This window comes from Balaenoptera physalus (assembly GCF_965194825.1).
Source record: "Balaenoptera physalus genome assembly, chromosome: 18".
Lineage (NCBI taxonomy): Eukaryota > Metazoa > Chordata > Mammalia > Artiodactyla > Balaenopteridae > Balaenoptera > Balaenoptera physalus.
This window is the reverse complement of record NC_138899.1, coordinates 60820536-60841903: the sequence shown is the minus strand read 5'-3', so window position 1 is coordinate 60841903 and position 21368 is coordinate 60820536. Positions and strand designations below refer to the sequence as shown.

The 21368-nt window shown below is 39.3% G+C and overlaps 1 protein-coding gene and 1 long non-coding RNA gene across 2 annotated transcripts in view; one reads left to right on the top strand and one right to left on the bottom strand.

The window, feature by feature from the left end:
* CPB2 (carboxypeptidase B2) overlaps nucleotides 1-21368 on the top strand; it is a 46798-nt gene that overhangs the window by 8434 nt on the left and 16996 nt on the right. The window contains exons 2-6 of the mRNA XM_082435399.1: nucleotides 4676-4751; nucleotides 6384-6508; nucleotides 7987-8095; nucleotides 11466-11567; nucleotides 13863-13967. Coding sequence (XP_082291525.1) covers nucleotides 4676-4751; nucleotides 6384-6508; nucleotides 7987-8095; nucleotides 11466-11567; nucleotides 13863-13967 — 517 coding nt within the window. The remainder of the gene's footprint in view (nucleotides 1-4675; nucleotides 4752-6383; nucleotides 6509-7986; nucleotides 8096-11465; nucleotides 11568-13862; nucleotides 13968-21368) is intronic.
* LOC309647790 lies at nucleotides 14711-18353 on the bottom strand. Its single transcript, XR_014256299.1, has 2 exons — nucleotides 16937-18353; nucleotides 14711-16905 (listed from the first exon to the last, which is right to left on the bottom strand). It is a non-coding gene; the product is annotated as an uncharacterized lncRNA (long non-coding RNA).

Genomic DNA, 21368 nt, shown 5'->3' with positions numbered 1-21368 from the left:
AATGCCAGAGATTTCTGTGCACTAATTTTATATCCTGCAGCTTTACCAAGTTCATTGATTAGCTCTAGTAGTTTTCTGGTGGCATCTTTAGGATTTTCTATGTATAGTATCATGTCATCAGCAAATAGTGACAGCTTTACTTCTTCTTTTCCAATTTGTATTCCTTTTCTTTCTTTTTCTTCTCTGATTGCCATGGCTAGGACTTCCAATACTATGTTGAATAAGAGTGGCGAGAGTGGACATCCTTGTCTTGTTCCTGATCCTAGTGGAAATGCTTTCAGTTTTTCACCATTGAGTATGACGCTTGCTGTGGGTTTGTCATATATGGCCTTATTATGTTGAGGTAGGTTCCCTCTAGGCCCATTTTCTGGAGAGTTTTTATCATAAGTGGGTGTTGAATTTTGTCAAAAGCTTTTTCTGCATCTATTGAGATGATCATATGGTTTTTACTCCTTAATTTGTTAATGTGCATTGACTGATTTGCGTATATTGAAGAATCCTTGCATCCCTGGATAAATCCCACTTGATCATGGTGTATGATCCTTTTAATGTGTTGTTGGATTCTGTTTGCTAGTATTTTGTTCAGGATTTTTGCATCTCTGTTCATCAGTGATATTGGTCTATAATTTTCTTTTTTTGTGATATCTTTTTCTGGTTTTGGTATCAGGGTGATGGTGGCTTCATAGAATGAATTTTGGAGTGTTCCTTCCTCTGCAATTTTCTGGAAGAATTTGAGAACAATCGGTGTTAGCTCTTCTCTAAATGTTTGATAGAATTTGCCTGTGAAGCTATCTGGTCCTGGACTTCTGTTTGTTGGAAAATTTTTAATTACGGTTTCAATTTCGTTACTTGTGTTAAGTCTGTTTATATTTTCTAATTCTTCCTGGTTCAGTCTTGGAAAATAGTACCTTTCCAAGAATTTGTCCATTTCTTCGTGGTTGTCCATTTTATTGGCATATAGTTGTTTGTAATAGTCTCTTATAATCCCTTATAATCCTTTGTATTTCTGCAGTGTCAGTTGTGATTTCTCATTTTTCATTTCTAATTTTATTGAGTTATATCCTCTCCCTTTTTATCTTCATGAGTCTGGCTAAGGGTTTATCAATTTTGTTTATCTTCTCAAAGAACCAGCTTTTAGTTTTATTGATCTTTGCTCTTGTTTTCTTTGTTTCTATTTCATTTATTTCTGCTCTGATCATTATGATTTCTTTCCTTCTACTGACTTTGAGTTTTCTTTGTTCTTCTTTCTCTAGTTGTTTTAAGTGTAGGGTAGATTGTTTATTTGAGATTTTTCTTGTTTCTTGAGGTGAGATTGAATTGCTATAAACTTCCCTCTTAGAACTGCTTTTGCTGTGTCCCATAGGTTTTGGTTCGTTGTGTTTTCATTGTCATTTGCTTCTATGTATTTTTTTTATTTCTTCTTTGATTTCTTCAGTGATCTCTTGGTTATTTAGTAGCACACTGTTTAGCCTCCATGTATTTGTGTTTTATACAGTTTTTTCCTGTAATTGATTTCCAACCTCATAGTGTTGTGGTCAGAAAAGATGCTTGATAAAATTTCAGTTTTCTTGAATTTTCTGAGGCTTGATTTGTGACCCAAGATGTGATCTATCCTGGAGAATATTCCATGTGCACTTGAGAAGAAAGTGTAATCTGCTGTTTTTGGATGGAATGTCCTATAAATATCAATTAAATCTATCTGGTCTATTGTATCATTTAAAGCTTGTGTTTCCTTATTTATTTTCTGTTTGGATGATCTGTCCACTGGTGTAAGTGGGGTGTTAAAGACCCCTACTATTATTGTGTTACTGTCGATTTCCTCTTTTATAGCTGTTAGCAGTTGCCTTATGTATTGAGGTGCTCCTATGTTGGGTACATATATATTTATAATTGTTATATCTTCTTCTTGGATTGATCCCTTGATCATTAAGTAGTGTCCTTCCTTGTCTCTTATAACATTCTTTATTTTAAAGTCTATTTTATCTGATATGATTATTGCTACTCCAGCTTTCTTTTGATTTCCATTTGCATGGAATATCTTTTTCCATCCCTTCACTTTCAGTCTGTATGTGTCCCTAGGTCTGAAGTGGGTCTCTTGTAGACAGCATATAGATGGGTCTTGTTTTTGTATCCATTCAATGAGCCTGTGTCTTTTGGTTGGAGCATTTAATCCATTCATGTTTAAGGTAATTATCAATATGTATGTTCCTATGACCATTTTCTTAATTGTTTTGGGTTTATTTTTGTAGGTCCTTTTCTTCTCTTGTGTTTCCCACTTAGAGAAGTTCCTTTAGCATTTGTTGTAGAGCTAGTTTGGTGGTGCTGAATTCTCTTAGCTTTTGCTTGTCTGTAAAGCTTTTGATTTCTCCATCAAATCTGAATGAGATCCTTGCTGGGTCGAGTAATCTTGGTTGTAGGTTCTTCCCTTTCATCACTTTAAGTATATCATGCCACTCCTTTCTGGCTTGTAGAGTTTCTGCTGAGAAATCAGCTGTTAACCTTAAGGGAGTTCCCTTGTATGTTATTTGTCGTTTTTCCGTTGCTGCTTTCAATAATTTTTCTTTGTCTTTAGTTTTTACCAATTTGATTACTATGTGTCTCGGTGTGTTTCTCCTTGGGTTTATCCTGTGTGGGACTCTCTGCGCTTCCTGGACTTGGGTGGTCATTTCCATTCGCATATTAGGGAAGTTTTCGACTATAATCTCTTCAAATGTTTTCTCGGGTCCTTTCTCTCTCTCTTCTCCTTCTGGGACCCCTATAATACGAATATTGTTGCATTTAATGTTGTCCTAGAGGTCTCTTAGGCTGTCTTCATTTCTTTTCATTCTTTTTTCTTTATTCTGTTCCACAGCAGTGAATTCCACCATTCTGTCCTCCAGGTCAGTTATCCGTTCTTCTGCCTCAGTTATTCGGCTATTGATTCCTTCTAGTGTATTTTTCGTTTCAGTTATTGTATTGTTCATCTCTGTTTGTTTGTTCTTTATTCTCCTAGGTGTTTGTCCTTTAATTCTTCTAGGTCTTTGTTAAACATTTCTTGCATCTTCTCAATCTTTGCCTCCATTCTTTTTCCGAGGTCCTGGATCATCTTCACTATCATTATTCTGAATTCTTTTTCTGGAAGATTGCCTATCTCCACTTCATTTAGTTGTTTTTCTGGGGTTTTATCTTGTGCCTTCATCTGGTACATAGCCCTCTGCCTTTTCATCTTGTCTATCTTTCTGTGAATGTGCTTTTTGTTCCACAGGCTGCAGGACTGTAGTTCTTCTTGCATCTGCTGTCTGCTCTCTCGTGGATGAGGCTGTTTTCTTCTGCTTTTAACACTTATAAGTTTCCTTTTTCTTTCTAACTTATTTTTTTACAAAAATGGGATAATATTTCTTACAATTCTCCACTCACTTCTTGCTTCTCTCTCTTAATGCATCATGTAAATCTCCCCCAAGTTTACTATTTTAACTAACTCTTTCTTTATAATGGCTACAAAACATTCTAGAATGTGGAGACATCACCAACATTCAACAATGCTGTTACTGATAAGCGCTCATGTGGTTTCCAGTTATTGTTACTATGAATCATCTTGTGATACATATCCTTGGACATATGTCATTTATCACTGGTTGAATAGTTTACACTTAACCATACCAATGATTGGCACCAAATCTCTGAATCTATTGTTTCTGGGAGCTCCTCTTCCTCTCTTTTGATAATCAAGTCTCCATAGGCTTATTTCCAGAGTTTAGAATCTTTTAATCAGGCTTTCCAAAATAAACCATCCTCCACCCTGGTGTCAAAATTATTCTTATAAATCACAAGTCAAATGATGTCACTTTCTTAACTCCTAATTGCCTACTAGATAAAGGCCAAATTTCTCAGCGTGCATTGGAAAACTTCTCTAGGGGAGAACTAACATAAGTTTCCAAACTCACTTCTGTTTGGCTACCATTCTTCTCTTGCCCTAAACACCTAAATCCTACACTTGGCAAAAATAAACAGCTTGCCATTTTCCCAACAATGCTCTTTTGTCTCCTGCCAGTCTGCCGTTACACTGCTTACTTACCCAGTTACCTCTTCCATGAAGCCTTTGCTCATAATGACAAGCAGAAATTATCATAACCTTTTGTGCTTCTGGAGTTCTCATTACATGTTTTTGTCTTATTTTTTAAATAAAATTTTATTTGAAATATTTTTAGATTTACAGAAAAGTTGCAAAGATATTACAGAGTTTCTCTATACCATGCACCCAGTTTCGCCTGTTGTTAGCATTTTATATTATCATGGTATATTTGTTAAAACTAAGAAACCAACATTGGTACACTACTCTTAACAAAACTGCAGGCTTTCTATAGATTACACCAGTCTTTCCACGATTCTGTTCCAAGACCCAGTCCAGGATACAGTGTTTCATCATATTGCAGATGTTCAATTTCTTGAGTGACATTCTTTTATATACATTGTCCAGTGTTTTATTTGTTTCAGGCAGGAGGGTAAACTTGGTCCCTGTTTCTCCATCTTGACTGGAAGCAAAATCTAAGGTTATTTTGAAATCTGTGGTGAGGTCCTCTTTTCTTTCAACATTTTGTTTCCTTTTTATAATTTCCTAGAAGCCCCTCCCAATATAATTTATCTTATTTTCACTTTTTATTTAATATCAAAATCCTGTTTTATTTTTCCCCCCCAGTGGCCAGGTTTTATCTGCTCTTCCTAGAACCTCCAGGCAAGTTCAAATTCTGCAGAATACTACTACAACATACGAGGTAACTTCTCCCTCATTTATCTTCTTATTGTTTATATTTTATACAAGTCTGGTGTGCCATGTTCTCTCCTCTATGTCGTCTGACTTATATACAGCTGGTATAAACCCCTCTCCTTGTAGCCTTTTCCTCCTTCCCATAATCACATGATTTTACTGGTTCCCCAAATCAAACTGTCTTCATTTGTACTATTGGCTTTTCAGCCAATTACATGACAGTACCTAGACACTGAAAGTGTGAACTTACTGGTTCATTCCTGGGTTTCAGCACCAAAAAAAAAAAAAAAGGGGGGGGTACTTACAAAGATGCTACAGTAACAGAAATCCAGTAGATCTTTATTTAAAAAGCAATAATACTTAACCAAGGTGTAAGCATAAAGAACACAAAGAAAAATTTATTAAAATTTTCATGCCTGGGACTCAACTCCCCAGAAAATAGAAAACTGATGCATTACAAAATATCCTGATAGAATATTGATGGCTGCATGGTTGTTGGGTTAGGGCTCTCTGAGAAGCAGAGGTCAAAACTATATTAGAGATGTTAGAGACTTGTTAGGTGGGGCTGCTTGTGAAGGATGAAGAGGAGGGAGCTGGAGGTGGCAGAGAGTACCCACAGACCATCAAGCAGCTCTGACACGTGTGCAGAAAGGAGAGTTGTGCGTGGACAACCTCTAGACCACAGGGCAGTCCCAATGAAGGTTTGGCTGGACCGTGATAAGTCCTTAAGCCAAAGACATCTGTAAGAGGAAACCCTAATCTAGCAGGAACGGAGCTGCAATAATACGCCCGCAGTGCTCTGTCATTGGCTGGCTGCAGCCCTGGAGAAGCCAGTGGGGGAATCAAGAGGGACAACAGCGGGGAAGGTTAGTGAACTAAGCCTCTCCCAACAGAAGAGCTGCCCGGCGCGTCCTCACAGCCACCACACCGTGGACAGAGGAAATACTGCCAGAGGAAGCATCCGAGATTCAGGAGTTAGATCTTGTTCTGCCACTTCTTGGTGTGTGATTTTAGGCGACTTAGCTTCGAGCCTTAATTTCTTCCTCTGAACAATGAAAATAATAACACCTGCTTAGTTTATGGCAAAATGTTGTTATAATGATCAAAGGCAATGAGTGTGAAAGTGCTTTAAAAAAAGCTCAGTAAAGTAGAAAAAAAATGTAAATATTATGTATGGGAAGGCATTTCCCAAAGGCAATTAGATTAAAGGAAAGGGACACTAACATCATAATAGTATCAAGGATATGGAATTTTTATTTAAAAAAAAGCAACATTTAATCGACTTTCTTTCTAGACCAACTTTCATTTCTCTTTAAACATTTGACATACACATCCAGTTCTACATTGGGCCATAAATATATTCATTCATGAATTCATTCATTAGTTCATTGCCTCGCCAAATATTTATTGAGTACCTAGTAAGTTCCAGGCCCTCTTTAGCCACTGGGGTTACAGAAAAGAATAAAACAAGCCCCCTGTAAAATAAATGTTTACACTACCACATGTGTAAATGGGGACCAGTGACCAGGAATGTCTTTTTTATTTCCCTTATAAAAACCCTTTTATGGCTTTAGCTACAGACGAGAGTGATGTGAAAAACTGTCTTTGTTTTTATCAATTTTCCCCCTTGAAACTGCAGATTGTCCTCTGGCAGCCAGTAACAGCTGAATTTATTACGAAGAGAAAAGAAGTCCATTTTTTTGTGAATGCGTCTGATGTAAGCAACGTGAAAGCCCATTTAAATGAGAGCAGAATTCCGTTCAGGTAGGCATGATTCCGTATTTACTGAGCAGCTATTCTAAGCACCTATGATGCATTTTACTAGTGGATGGTATCATTGCTTCCTGGAAAAATAAATACTTACACTAAACATGGCAACATGGAAATCTCTGGAACGGATTGGTGATGGAGCCCAAGGGGCTAGCTCAGTGACCCTGGACAAGTGGTTTGCCTCTCATGACCTTGGTCCCTTATCTGAAAAGGACTCTTACCGTTCCTCCCGGTTCCTTCCTTCTTATAGTTCCTCTACTCTGTGCCTGGACTCGGGGAGCAAAATTGTCACTCACTTTAGTAGGCTTTGTGGTATCTCTTGAAAAAGCAGCTGCTGAAGGAGATTTTGCTTCCTTCACAAGGTCAGTGAACATTCTGGAATGTCTGGCCCTAAACTAAAATTTGCATTAGGTGTGATTTCTGTTCAGAGTTCATGCCTTCTTCCTTTTGGAGTCTCCTTTCTGTATCTATTGCCCAAGCGCCAGTGTCCCTCTGCTGCCCTGACACTTCCTGGAGGCCATGCTCTCTTCTGTGTATCAATGGGCAACCTTTGGATAATACACTATGATTATTATTAATAATATGTTATTGGTGTTTTCTGCCTTCCAGGAAAGGTGCTGAGCCTTTCTATACATTGTATCATTTAATCCTTATTTAATCCTGTGAAGTAAATACTATCCTCTTTGTGTGTATGAAAAACATTTTCAAAGGAATTTCTCAAGGTCAGCCAGCTAGAACGTGGCAGAGCTAGGAGCCATACTCAGACCTTTCTGATGTCAAAGCCTTGGCTTTTACCTCCTGACCTAAGTAAAAGTAAAGAAAGCTTTATTAGAATGACAGCTAACTTTCAATTGTTCATCCCAGGTGACAGAATGGCTTCAGTCTGTCTTAATTAAGATGTTTGTGCCTAGTTAACTGTGTGATCCTTTGCAAGAGAAATTAAATGAGATCACTTTCCTGTACCTTCCCTATTCCTGTGCTTTTATTTCTCTGGAGATTTGACCAACTTTGGCCACGCAGAACCTATACATGCATCTGGTGTATGTCAGTGACTCACAGGGAAAAATAAAAAGAAAAGGCTTTCTGCTTCTCCTCGGTCCTTAACTGAAAACAGAATAATACAGTGTTCCTCTGGGTTGAAATACATTGTCCATTAACCTGTATGTTCACCTAAAACACACTAATGAGTCACATTCAAGAAATGTTCATAATGTTGGAGAAGGGGTGAGATTTTGGAGGCCCTGAAAACATACCCCATAGGAGCCACTATCCCTCCAATGCCCATGAGGCTCTACCCAGAGGGCTTGTATATTTCAGCTTATCATAATGTTAGCTGGCGGTGTTTTCACCTTGTGCTTGTTAGATTTCTTAGTGATTTTTCCCCCTTGCTCACCTGTTGTGCCTGCAATGGGCCGTGCAGGAAAATCAGAGCCCTCTTTGGAAACCAGCTCACGCCCTGTTTCATAACCCAGGGTCTTGTTGGAAAATGTGGAAGATCTTATCCGGCAGCAGACTTCCAATGACACCATCAGCCCCCGGGCCTCCTCCTCCTACTATGAACAGTATCACTCACTAAATGAGGTAAGCTGTCACGTTTCTCTTGAAAATTCCTATTTTCGTTTAACAAGCTTTGCCATTTCAGCCATGGGAAATTATTAGAGAATCATAATTGATGGAAGAGGGTGAAAAAAAAATCACAATTAGGTTGATTATACAGAAGTAATTCATCCTTTTGTAGATATCTTCCCTGGGAAGATTGTGTCATATTTTGGAAATTGCCTCTAAGCAGCCTGTTTGTCCATAGCTAAGAGTATCTCTGTTAGGAGTAACACTGCATTCTAAGGAACAACAGGAAATTGAAAATAGGGCCTTTCTATTGAAACTGCCACAAAAAAATTAACAGTCCAATTAATCATGTCTCCTTAGACCATTATCCTAATTGTACTCTTACTGAATAATCGCCATATTATCTCACTGAATTAAAGGAATTTATTCACTTATATTTAGTACGCAATAAAGTGTTTAAGTGCATGTTATTCCTCTCAGAAGGAACCTATTTAAGTAATAATAGTAATAATAATAATGTTGATAATGCCTGTGTTTTAATATTTAAGAAATTGGGTTTTTTCCTATTAGTACTTATAGGTTCTGATTTTTCTAGAGGGAACCTAAGCAAGATATCCATGTTCAGTTGGCCTCAGTAAGCTTTCGCATCATACTCTAAGTGCCATTTCCCCATATTTGTTAGTTGAAAGGGTAAACCCCTTGGAGCACTTTCTTTTCAATATAATATACTCCAAGTAGTACAAATCCCTTGATACCTTCTATTCTTTCATGGGAGTCTGCTGCTATATTCCTTAATATAAGTATTTTTTATCATCTTTGGCTAGGTGCCCAGAAACTGTTAAGAACCATATCCATATTTTTAAGACATCTAAGGCTTAAGTAATAAGAAAGTTTTCTATTGAATCTTCAAAAGCATCTGTTCTTTTCCAGTTAGTTAAACCAGAACTCAGTGTGCTTCTATAATCGATGTACCTGGCTGGTTGACGGGGATCTTAAAATTGCAGCCCTCTCCTTTTCTCTCTCCTACCTTGCCTCTGTCTATTCTACCTAGACCACCTCCCTCCAGCCTCCTACATCAGCCCTGCATGAGCAAACTTGAGGTCCAGAGTTGAGAGGCTGGGTAGGCACAATCTGCAAATGGAGAACCTAACTGTGTCAATGCTGTGTTGGGTTTGGTGGGAAGAGTGGAATGCCTTAAACAGAGGTATTTAAAAACATTTTTCTGGGAATTCCCTGGCAGTCCAGTGGTTAGGACTCTGTGTTTTCACGGCCGAGGACCCACATTCAATCCCTGGCTGCGGAACTAAGATCCTACAAGCCGCACGGTGTAGCCTAAATAAATAGATAAAGGATATGAACATTAAAAAAAATTTTTTTTCTGGTATATTTTAAATATTTTGTTCAAAGGGCTTATTTTTTTCTTACCCTCACCCCAGGAAAGAGTTGGAAAGACATGGGAGGAAAAAAGTATTAGTTTGCCATACACTGTATTAGTCGGTCATAAAAAAAGGGACATATACTGAGTGGCTTAAACAACAGAAGTTTACTCTCTCACAGTTCTGGAGGCTGGAAGTCCAAGGTCAAGGTGTCAGCAGGGCTGGTTTCTTCTGAGGCCTCTCTCCTTGACTTGCAGATGGCTACCTCCTTGCTATGTCCTCACACGGCCATTTCTCTGTGTGTGCACATCCCTGGCGTCTCTCTGTCCGTGCTAATCTCCACTTCTTATAAGAGCACCAGTCAGGTTGGATTAGGGTCCACACCAACAGCCTCATTTCAACTTAATTACCTCTTTAAAGGCCCTGTCTCCAAATGCAGTCACATTCTAAGGTGCTGGAGGTTAAGGCTTCAACATATGAATTTGAGGGAGGACACAATTCATTTCATCACAATGACGTTCCAGAAAACAGTTTGGACCTCTCCTCGCTCCCGCGCCCAATCCTTTCTAAGAGGTTTGTAGGAACCGTGGCAATCTTGCTCCCCGGAAATTCTGCCAAGTCCTTTCTTCCCCTTCAACACTGATCTCTCCTTCAGTCCTCACCACACGTTCGCTTGAGGGGCAAGAGGGGTTTCTTTCGTCATTGACTCTCACTAGGAAATTTTAAGTGATCCCCTGCAGGGGAGAAAAACAAATGACTGAAAAACATCACTTAAAACAAATGGCAAAAGAAGAGAGTTATTCAAAGGATGTGACCATCATTACCGCAGATTGTGAAATGAATAAAGTTTTCCGTAAAGCTGCCTTTATATAACACAGCCTCCCTGTTGGAGGAATTCGACTGAACCATCAATGCTGTAACACAAAATAGTTTGATGTAGTAGTTCTCTCAGGTGTACGCATGCCTTAGAGGAGTAACACGGTAAACAGAGGCCCAGTGAGGAAATCCCTGATGGTTAAATTTCCGGCACCTCAGACACTGACAGCACTGGTACTTGGCAGCAGGTAGGCCTTCCAGGAGCATCTGAACTCTCGGCACGAGACAACCACTCCCACACACCACTCACCCTAGTTATGTTCCTCTAAGAGGATCCAAGGGTAAATGGTGCTCCTGTTCCCATCAGCTAGGATTGCTATTTGAAATTACCTCTAGAAAAGTTCCCAGAGATAAGGCCATGGGTTGGTCATTCCCACTGCAGAAGGTATAAAAGTTTAAAAGTGGCCCCTGAGAAGTTGGTCTACATTAAAACATGGCCAGGCTCCATCATTCAATGCCTGCTTCCAGGTGGGCACTAGCCTAAAGTCAGACCCAGAAATTTTTGTTTTTTCTTTCTATTATAATCTTGACAGAATCACAGGCCACTAGACTTCCACCCAGGAGAGAGGTCCAGAATCAAACTCCTTCCCTGGGTAAAAGAGAAATTTTTTTTCTCCAGATTGTTTTCCCCTTTGCTTCTCATCATTTCACAGATTTTGTTGTGAGTCCACAGGTCTTCAGTAAGAAATAATGGCACCTCGATTGATCCTGTTCAAAGACAGTGCCCAGGACTTCCTTAGGTTACTCTTGAAAAGTGAATATTTAAAAAAAAAAAATCTCATATAGAAATGAACTCTTGAATGGTAAAGAGGATTTCATACACAGAGGCAGGGATTCAATGTGATGAGCCTTTAAAAATAACTTAAGGAGTGCTGCTTTGAAGATTATCTTTTCCTACTTTGTCGTAAGTTTCTTAGTACTTTTTCCCTAAACCTTGATATTTTTCAAAACTTTAGCTTTATTGATTTTTCTAAACAGCAGAAGAAATACCCTGCCCCAAGTGTTTTAGTTCCTCATTCTCTCCACATACAAGTGTTTTCGAGGGATCGCCCTTGCTCGAAGAAGTGGTCTGTTTCCTTTGGCAGGAAAATGCTTTGAACTTGCTCTGTGACTGCTGGTTTCTGCTCTGATAGATCTATTCTTGGATAGAAGTTATGACTGAGTGGTATCCTGATATGGTTGAAAAAATCCACATTGGATCCTCATATGAGAAGTACCCACTTTATGTCTTAAAGGTATGTTGTGGGAAGAGTCATTGACATTTCAACTTTGGGGGATGTGTTAATTCTCCAGCAGTGCTTGTTATTACTTGGATTTTTTTTTTTTTGAGTTCTGGAAATATGTGTATTATAAGTGTTCCTCAACTTTAATATCCAGCTTTTAGGGATTGGTTATTACCTTTAAATTTTTTTCCTTTACTAATGTAGTGTTGGTCTAAGAGTATCAACTCTGTGACATAGATAAGCCATTTAACCTTCCTGGGCTTCAATGCCTACCTTCATAAAATGAGGGGAGTGGTCTAGATTAAATTTCAAATCCTGTTTTATTAACACCACCACCTCTGACTAACTGACTTAGGCCAAAAAAAAAAAGAGTAGGGGAATCTGTGATTGAACAAATATTGACATTGATACAGTTTTTAGAACCAAAGAAAGAGTTGAACAGCGAAACTTAGGAAAGGATAGGAACCCGGGCAATGCTGGGATTTTGGGCAGCAGGGCTGATATGATAGCTTTTGCTTCAGTCACCACCTGTCTGGTTCTTTATTTTCAGTTGAATAAATTGGCCTTAGTAAAGTCAGTGAATGTGGCCACAGGAAGAATATTGGGAGCCATGAAACCAAACTAATTCCTGCCTGTTAATTTCTAATTCTGCAGTTCTGTTTTTTTAACCACTCTTTCCCCTAAAGAAAAAAAATAAAATAAAATAAATTAAAAAGAAGCTCTGGAAAAAAATTTAATCATTGGAAAAATACATCCGATTTAGGAACATTTAATTTATACATAGTTTCCCAACATTATCTAAATTGTGATAGGTGGGCCTCTTCGATCATCCAAAGATAAGATTTTGACTCAGGATTTCTGGGTTTTCATCTGTTCTGACAAGAACTTGCAGTGCAAACTCAAGGCAGACGTAGGAAAATTGGGTCCTCTTGGCAGCCAAGTTGGTCAACCAGACTGGATCCATGTAATCATGGCCTACCCACCCATGCCATTTACTTTCAGCCGTGTTGTGTGTACTCTTTGGAACTTGTGTTTCCGGGATGTACATGTTGGAAAACCATGCTTTCTGCATGCATCACTCCCAATCGTACTCAACCAAGGATGTGCACATCATGTGAGTCTCTGGGATTCCTCCATCTTCCCAGTGTCATGACCGACACCAAGAGAATTTGCTCAGCACAGTTAAACAGAAGGTCTAGTAAGGCAACTAGTGCAGACAACTCAGGATTTCCTTTTACACTGAGTAGATTAAATCAGCTGGGTCGTTCTCCTCTTTGTACAATTTGACCCTTTGTGGCCAAAGCCATTTGACTTTCTCACTTGCCTTCTTATTGGCTATCACTAGCTCCGGGTTAGTTCAGAAGAACCTCCCTGAGTGGCGTAGATGGCAATTTAGAAATCGAAATCTCTCTTTTTCTTGTTTTGGAATTCCAGCCCCACACATTTGTTTGATTTTGCAACACTCTTCTCCCTTCCCTCCATACTCTAAAATGTGTGCCTAACTAATGTTTAAAAGCAAATGAATTACGATTCATTTTGTTTGGAGGTGTTTTTGAGAATTCTTCTAAAGACATCAAAGCCTGTCATGGAGGAAAGGTTGGGAGTTCTTATTCCAGAAAGCTGGAAGCTCCACTAATCCCCCAGATGGTAAATCAGAATGAGGCCTCTGTCCCCAGACCTGTTGGTAATAAATTGGTGTGAAGCTAGACGTGTGCTTATTTTTGTGTGAAATAGGGAAATAATCTACACATTAAGAGTGTGCACCCGGGGAAAATGGTGAGGGAATCCAAGTTTATCTTGGACCACTGACTTTCCTCTCCCAAGCCTTTCTCTGTCCCACCCCTCCCACAGAAAGCTGCGCACCCAACACATAACCACTTAATTCTAACTAGAGTGTGAAGGTATGGCCTGAAACACTAGCTCTCTGGTATCTACTTCTACACCCACCTCATGCAGCTCTGGTATCACAAGGGGATTGTGAGGGAATAAAAAGAGCTTTACACAAGACTAAATCAACTATACTTCAATAAAAGATTTTAAACATTTAAAAAAATAAAAGTTAAAGTAAAAATAGTTTTAAATCGAGTCCTGGCTTCAGACCTCAGTCCCAACCCTCACCAGCTATGTGACCTGAGCTACTATCCTTTAATCACACCAGCTTTTAATTTCCCTTGAGAATTCTCAAAGGAATGCAGAGAATAATAGGTATTTCATAGATTTGCTAAAAGGATTAAGTAGAAGCACTATATATATGGAAGTTATTATCCTGAAGCCTCTTATTACTGTTTTTTGATTTTCTCTGTGCAGGTTTCTAGAAAAGAACAAAAGTCCAAAAATGCCATGTGGATTGACTGTGGAATCCATGCCAGAGAGTGGATCTCTCCTGCTTTCTGCTTGTGGTTCATAGGCTCTGTAAGTATTCACATTCTCTTAAGCCAGAGTTTCCCGATATGTGGCCTAAGACCACTTGCATCAGAATCAACTGGCCTGTTTATTAGATGCATTTTCCCAGGTCACATCCTAGAATTCGTGACTTAAAATGTCTGGAGGTGAGACTTGGGAATCTACAATCTTCACAATCTTCTCAGGTGACTTTTATGCATGTTAAGTTTGAGAACCAAGACTTTAAGCATTTAAATTACCCTAAAGATTGTCTATCTTATCCTTTCTACATTTCTGGCTGGTGCTAAACACCGGAACATAATTAAGAAATAGTATGCCGTTGTGGTATGTTTCCTAAGTAAAAGAAAGAACTGAAGCAGTTATCGGAATTGAGTACCAATGAATTTTTTTCTTTTGATTTGAATTATGCAGATATCCTTTGCCATATTCTGCCCTTAGAATTGTACATAAAGCAACATTACAGAGCAGATCGTATTTTCCCATATATCATAATGGGGAATTTTGTCCCTGAAGGCGGCCCTTGGCATCAAAAATCCATATATGAGACAAAGAGTACACCATAAAAGTAAAAACTGTAATGACTGTAAACCTCTATAATAAATGAAAACCGTAAAAATCATGCTTCAGATCTGATAAAATGGGCATATATGTCCTCTACACTGATTCATACAAAGAGCTATTGCCACTGGAAAAATAACTTGAAGTATGTGTCCTTCTGATAATGGTTTTTGTTGTCTCTGTAGCCACACAAATGTCTCTGTATCTATCTGGACAAATAAATCTCTACCTACCTTTATTTGCCTTACCATCTTCTCTTCCCACCAATGGAACTGCAGAATCCCCGAGCCTACTGAAAAGTTCCCAACCGCCAGACCCTAAACACAGCCATTTGATGATCTGGAACCTTCCCCAACCTGGATAGTTTTGTTCCTTTTTAGATAATGAAGGGGGCAGCACTTAGTGGAGAGAGAAACATGCAAAGCGAGAGGGGAAGAACATTTCTTTTTCATTCTGTCACCGAACCTGAAAAGGACTGGAAAGAAACTCCGGTTCGTAGGGACTCTAATGCATGTCGGTAAAGTTGTCCCTAGCTGCCGTCCCTCCTACCCTGACATCTCTTCCCTCCGGTTACATGTTACCCTCTCCCTCCACCCATCTGCTGAATCTTTGTAAGATTAAGTTTGTTATTCCACAAATATGATAAATTGCCGATGAGGTTCTTTTTTCTCCTCCAACTCTTGCCACGGTTCTGAATGAATGAAAAGTCCGTATGTGATGTGGGTCCCTAACAGCCGAGAAGCCTGCAGGCGAGGGCAGGGGACCGATGCCTCAGCCGAATGCCGCCCCCCCCCGCCCCAGGCTGAGAGAAGGGGCTTCTGTCCGAGGATGCTGTCCTCCGGAACTGGCACCACCCCACCGAGCAGCCCCCTGCGTCCCCCAGCCTGGTCCCCCTTTGGCCTCCTTCAGCATCCGAGGCGGGTACGCGTGGCTCCGAGGGGACGCCACCCCGGCTGCGGCCATCGGGGGCTTCCCTTCCGAAGGGGCTGCGGCCCGGCCCCAAGGCCATGTCCACGCTGCCCTGGGAGCCCCGGGACTGCCGGGTTAGGACGGTAGCAGCCTTGGATGACTTTCTCAAAGAGGGCAGAGGAATTTTCCTTCCACGGGCCACAAGGGGCAGGGCTGGGAGAAGAAATAGACTCGCACCTTAGCTCATGCAAATAATGATTTTCTAGCTCAAGAAGAGAATATTGGTGGAGTGGAAATGGGAGGTAAGAATGGGGAGGAAATCTGAGTAAGCCAGCTGGCTTCTAAGCCAAAAGGATTCCTCTTTGTTTATCTTTGAGACAGTCCGACCCTGAGAACAGCTTTAAAAGGGAAATTAGTGCTGAGACGGTAATTAGTGCTGAGAGCGTCTTCAGCCAGCAGGCGCTCCGTAGGTACGGAGCACAGGGGGCTTGGGGCAGTTCCTGTCACCCGTTTGTACAAAGTAGGGCCGGGAGATTCAAGAGGATGTATGTGTATGGCTTCCTCATCCCACCTGGCTTTTTGTCAGACCCGATTCTTGGCTTAGGTTTCCAGAAGCCATCGGCAAACATACACATGCATGCTGGAGCTGCCACATTTATCCCTTTGCCTGCAGCCTACTTTGGGGAAAAAAGTGCCTTACTGACTGTAGCCATTACAGTAGCCAGTGTATTTTGACAGGTGCCTATCCTTTAAAAAAAAAAAGTTCTCGTGTTTTTGTTTTTTTGTTTTTTTTTAAATTGCTGGCCTACTCTGAAATCCCTGGCAGATCACTGGGCCATTGGATTTTTTCCATTATGTTCATTACCATGTACCTCAGATCTCTCTCTCTCTCTGTGTTACAGTTTCTCGTCTTGGACTTTCTTTTACTATTACTATAATTTTTTTTTTTTTGCTTTAAAATGAGTGTGATGCCATATCCAGTCGACTTTATTCTCTCACCATGTACTCTGTAAGAGATGTGGGTGTTTATTTGGTCGGCATGCGAGCAAGTGCTGAAGTAGCATGATCAGTATACACGGAAGGTTTTTAGGAAGCATGGGAAAAAAATGTTGTATTGGCCATGATGGTGACGTGGTATAGTCAAGCTGCCTTTTCAGAGGTCCTATCTGTTCAGTGTGAAGTGATTTTTAAAAATAATAACCTGCTTTTCTGACTAGCTTAAAGATGGATTTGAAAATGGTTTTGGACGCAATTAGGTTATGCTATTTGGACAATAAACTCACCTTGACCTAAAAAAAAAAAAAAAAGTTCATATGTGAGATTCATCTAACAAATTATCTTCTCAGGTCCTTGAACTCTTTTACATGATTAAACCTAACCTTAACTCTGTTTTAGTAAATTTCTCCCATGGCCATTATCTGGAGCTCAGAAAGAATTCTCTCTCTGATCCTAGATCCAGAATATGACCATGTACAGTGACCTAGATCCAGAATATGACCATGTACAGTGACCAGGAAGGCCAGGGGGAGCCTCTGAAGACACTGACTTCTTAATTTCTTCTCATTCCTCACACTTGCTGTGTATGCTTTTTTTTTCCCCCTTTAGTAAATTTCCAGTCCTTGGATATATCTGCTTCCTCCTAATTCATCAGCTCCTTTCCAGGAATCTCTTCCTTCCCTAACTAGTATGAATCCCGTCACAAACCACCCTTCACCCGTATCCTGAATTTCCTGCTACCTTGATCTGCCCTTTAGGAATTCCAACCCCAAACGCCCCACAGAATTAACCAGCCTTCTTCTGGGCCACTGTGCACATCCCAATTTTACTATTATACAACATTAAATTGTTGTTCTTTCCCTTCCAACTTAACACTTTTCTTAGCTTTTTAAGGGCAATGATTATCTCTAAAGTCACTTTTTTTTGGTTCCCCGTAACTGTGTATTTTTTGGTCCACATAATCAGCGCTCAACATCCACTTCTTGTATTTGAAATTTAAATTAATGCTGCAGGTTCAGGCTGAAATACAACTCTGGGGTCCAGAGAGGACTTAAACAGTGCCTACTACTGGGCTACTTTCTTGCCATTGGGGAAGGTCTAAATTATCCATCCATACTTAGAGATCGGAGAAAACTGGGACTTAGAGCTCTTTGCTGTATTTCTAGTTGTCATGAGAATAACAGTTTATTTCAAAATCTTCCATTCATAGTGTCTTATATGCCTTTATGTACTAATTTATTCTCTGTCGAATGGTTATTGGTTAATTTGTTGGCAGGCATTGTTGCTGTTGTCTAGGATTGTAAGAAAGACAAAGCCTCAGCATCCCCCAGGCAAAGAGAGCTGAGTAATCATCTGTCACAGGTCCAGCTGATAGGAATTAGTCGAGCCTTTATCTTCTGCCTTCTATGTGCTCACTTGCTCTTGTGCTCTCCTCTGGCACCCTCAGTCCTCATCTTTCTTCTTGCTTTTTGCTTTTGTTTTAAAAAGTAAGACAGTGATTTCAATTATGTTACTTATCTTACTGGTGAGTCATTCCTTCAACAAGTATTTATGTATTGTCTTTGTGTGTCAGGCATAATTTCTGTAGTGACCAACCTCATGAAGAGTGATTCATTCACTAGATATAAAACCATAACTGTAAATATATTTATAGAATACTGTGAAAACTCACCAGATAACACATGCTTGGAGAGCCCCATGATACACAGATCAAAAATTAATAGTAAAGAATTAGATCCATGAAAATGATCAACTTGGTTGAAAATGTTATTTTAAAAAATCACGTCTTTAAACAGTTGATATACTGTCAGAATTATGAGGCTTATAGAGTTCTAGAAGTTACGTTATTTCAGTGACATGATTAGATATCTAGATGGCCTACTTTTGAAGTATAAATAACTGGATAAATGTCAAATCTGAAAATATTTTTATAAGTAACGTTTTACAAAGTTAATTAAGAACATTTCTTTGATTTCTCTGTATCTATGTAACCCTATCCCCACCCCTGCCTTTTTTTATTGAAGTATAGTTGATTCACAATGTTACGTTAGTTTCAGGTGTACAGCAAATAGATTCATATATATATATATTCTTTTTCAAATTCTTTTCCCTCATAGATTATTAGAAAATATTGAGTATAGTTCCCTGTACTCTACAGTAGGTTCCTGCTGGCTATTTTATATATAGTGGTATATATATGTTAATCCCAAACTCCTAATTTATCCCTCCCCTCATTTCCCCTTTGGTAACCGTAAGTTTGTTTTCTATGTCTGTGTATGTAACCCTATTCTTAGTCCCCACATGCCTGAAGGAAACACAGGTTTGCCCAGTTACCAAGTACAACCCAATCTTTCCCTTTGCCAATCAGGAAAATACCTCAGGTCGTGAGGATTCTGCAACATTACCTGGCTAATCCACTCAGGTCGGTCTTGCATCGGGGTCCACTTCTCCTCTTACAGGCATTAAGAAGTCCCCTTATTGCATTTTCCCTCTATCCTTCCTTTTTCTAAGCCTCTCCCCTGAGATCATGGCCTCCATTGTCACCAATTCCCACTTGCTCTGGACCCTCATCTTCTTTTATAAATTTATTTATTTATTTATTTATTTTTGGCTGCGTTGGGTCTTCGTTTCTGTGCGAGGGCTTTCTCCAGTTGTGGCAAGCGGGGGCCACTCTTCATCACGGTGCGCGGGCCTCTCAGTGTCGCGGCCTCTCGTTGCGGAGCACAGGCTCCAGACGCGCAGGCTCAGTAGTTGTGGCGCACGGGCTTAGTTGCTCCACGGCATGTGGGATCCTCCCAGACCTGGGCTCGAACCCGTGTGCCCTGAATCGGCAGGCAGACTCTCAACCACTGCGCCACCAGGGAAGCCCCCTCATCTTCTTTAATTGTGGACCTAAACAGGCTCACCACCAGTCCAGATGGTGCCTTCGTGCAGAATCAAACAGCTAGCTATCCATATGCAAAAGAATGAATTCAAACTCCTACCTCACACTATATGCAAATATTAACTCAAAAATGGGTCAGACACCTAAATTTAAAAACTAAAATTATAAAATTCTTAGAGGAAAACATAGAAGTAAATCTTTGTGACTTTGGATTAGGCAATGAGTTATTAGATATGACACCAAAAGCACAAGCAACCAAAGAAAAAAGAGATAAATGGGACTTTACCAAAATTAAAAACCTTTGTGCTTTTCCAGGGACACTATCAAGAAAGTTAAAAGACAACTCACAGAATGGGAGAAAAGTTTTGCAAATCGTATATATGATCAGGGACTCATATCCAAAATATATAAATAACTTTTACAAATAAACAGTAAGAATACAAATAAAAGACAATTTTAAATGGGCAAAATATCTGAAAGGACAATTCTCCAAAGAAGATATACAAATAGCCAATAAGCATTATGAAAAGATGCTCAACATCATTAGTCATTAGGGAAATATGGATCAAAACCACCATGAGATACCACTTCATACCCACCAGGATGGCTAAAATTTTAAAAAGACAGATAATAGCAAATATTGGTAAGAGTGTGGAAAAATTGGAACTCTCATCCATTGCTGTTGGGATCATAAAATGCTGCAGACACTTTAGAAAACAGTTTGGCAGTTCCTCAAAAGTTTAAGCATAGAGTTACCATTTGACCCTGCAATTCCACTCCTGGGTGTACACGCAAGAGACTTGAACACATATGTTTACAAATGTTCAAAGTAACATTATTCATAAGTCAAAAAGTGGAAACAATCCAAACGTCCATCAACTTATGAGTGGATAAATAAAATGTGGTATATCCTTACAATGGAATACCATTCAGCAATGTAAAGGAATGATGTACTGATTCATGCTACAACATGGATGAATCTTGAAAACATTATGCTAAGTGATAGAAGCCAGACACAAAAGGCCATATATTTTATTATTCCACTTACATGAAATGTCCAGAATGGGCAGATCCACAGAGACAGAAAGTTGATTAGTGGTTGCCAGGCTGGGGGAAGAGGAGATAGGAGAAGGGGGGTAATTCCTAATGGCTAAGAGGTTTTAGGTTTTTGGTTTTTGGTGTTGGTGGGTGGGGTGATAAAAATATTCTTACAATCAGATAGTGGTGATGGTTGCATAACTCTGTGATATAAAATCCACTGAATTGTGCACTTAAAAATGGTGAATTTTCTGGCATGTGAATTATATCTCAATAAAGCTGTTAAAAGTTGGCACCCCTTCCTCTGGGATTTCAGCTGCAACCACACATGAAGGTAGGGCTTGACACACAGAGTATAGGCTATATTTCAGCCCTCACTCACCCTTTCTGTTTGGAGCCCTGCTTATGAGACAAGAAATTCTCAGACTAACATTGATCATCTCTCAGAGACTAACTTTTTGCTGAAAGACTCCCATCCAACCATTGCTAAAGTAGGAAAGAAATAAAGAGAGTGAAAAGGACAAAAAAACCCACCATAGCACGTCTATTAAAATTTCAGCAAACATTGTAGAAATAAAAATGATAAATGCTTTATTGTTTGAAAGAAAATAAGATCTCCTAATCTTTTTTTTTCTGATAATGAATGCCACATTATTACTGAAAAATGACTCTAACATAAATTTGCAAATTTGTAGCATAAAAATGTATTTAACTAGTTGCTCAACTATTTAAAAGATTGCCTCTTTCATTCTATAAAATTATTTCCTTTTCATTAAGCTTTTGTTTCTGATCTATAGTAGATTAAAAAGTAACTTGTACTTTTGCTTTCTTTTCTCCCATATTTAATAAGTGGTTATCTATGGCAAATAATTTAAATTTGACTATTATGGTTGTTCTAGGAAAATATGGATATAATATTTTAAATATTTAAAGAAAAGATGGTAAAGTTTTAGCTATAGCAAAGGTAAGATTTAAAAGACATTTTTCTTAGATATTAACCCCTTATTGGTCATATCATTTGCAAA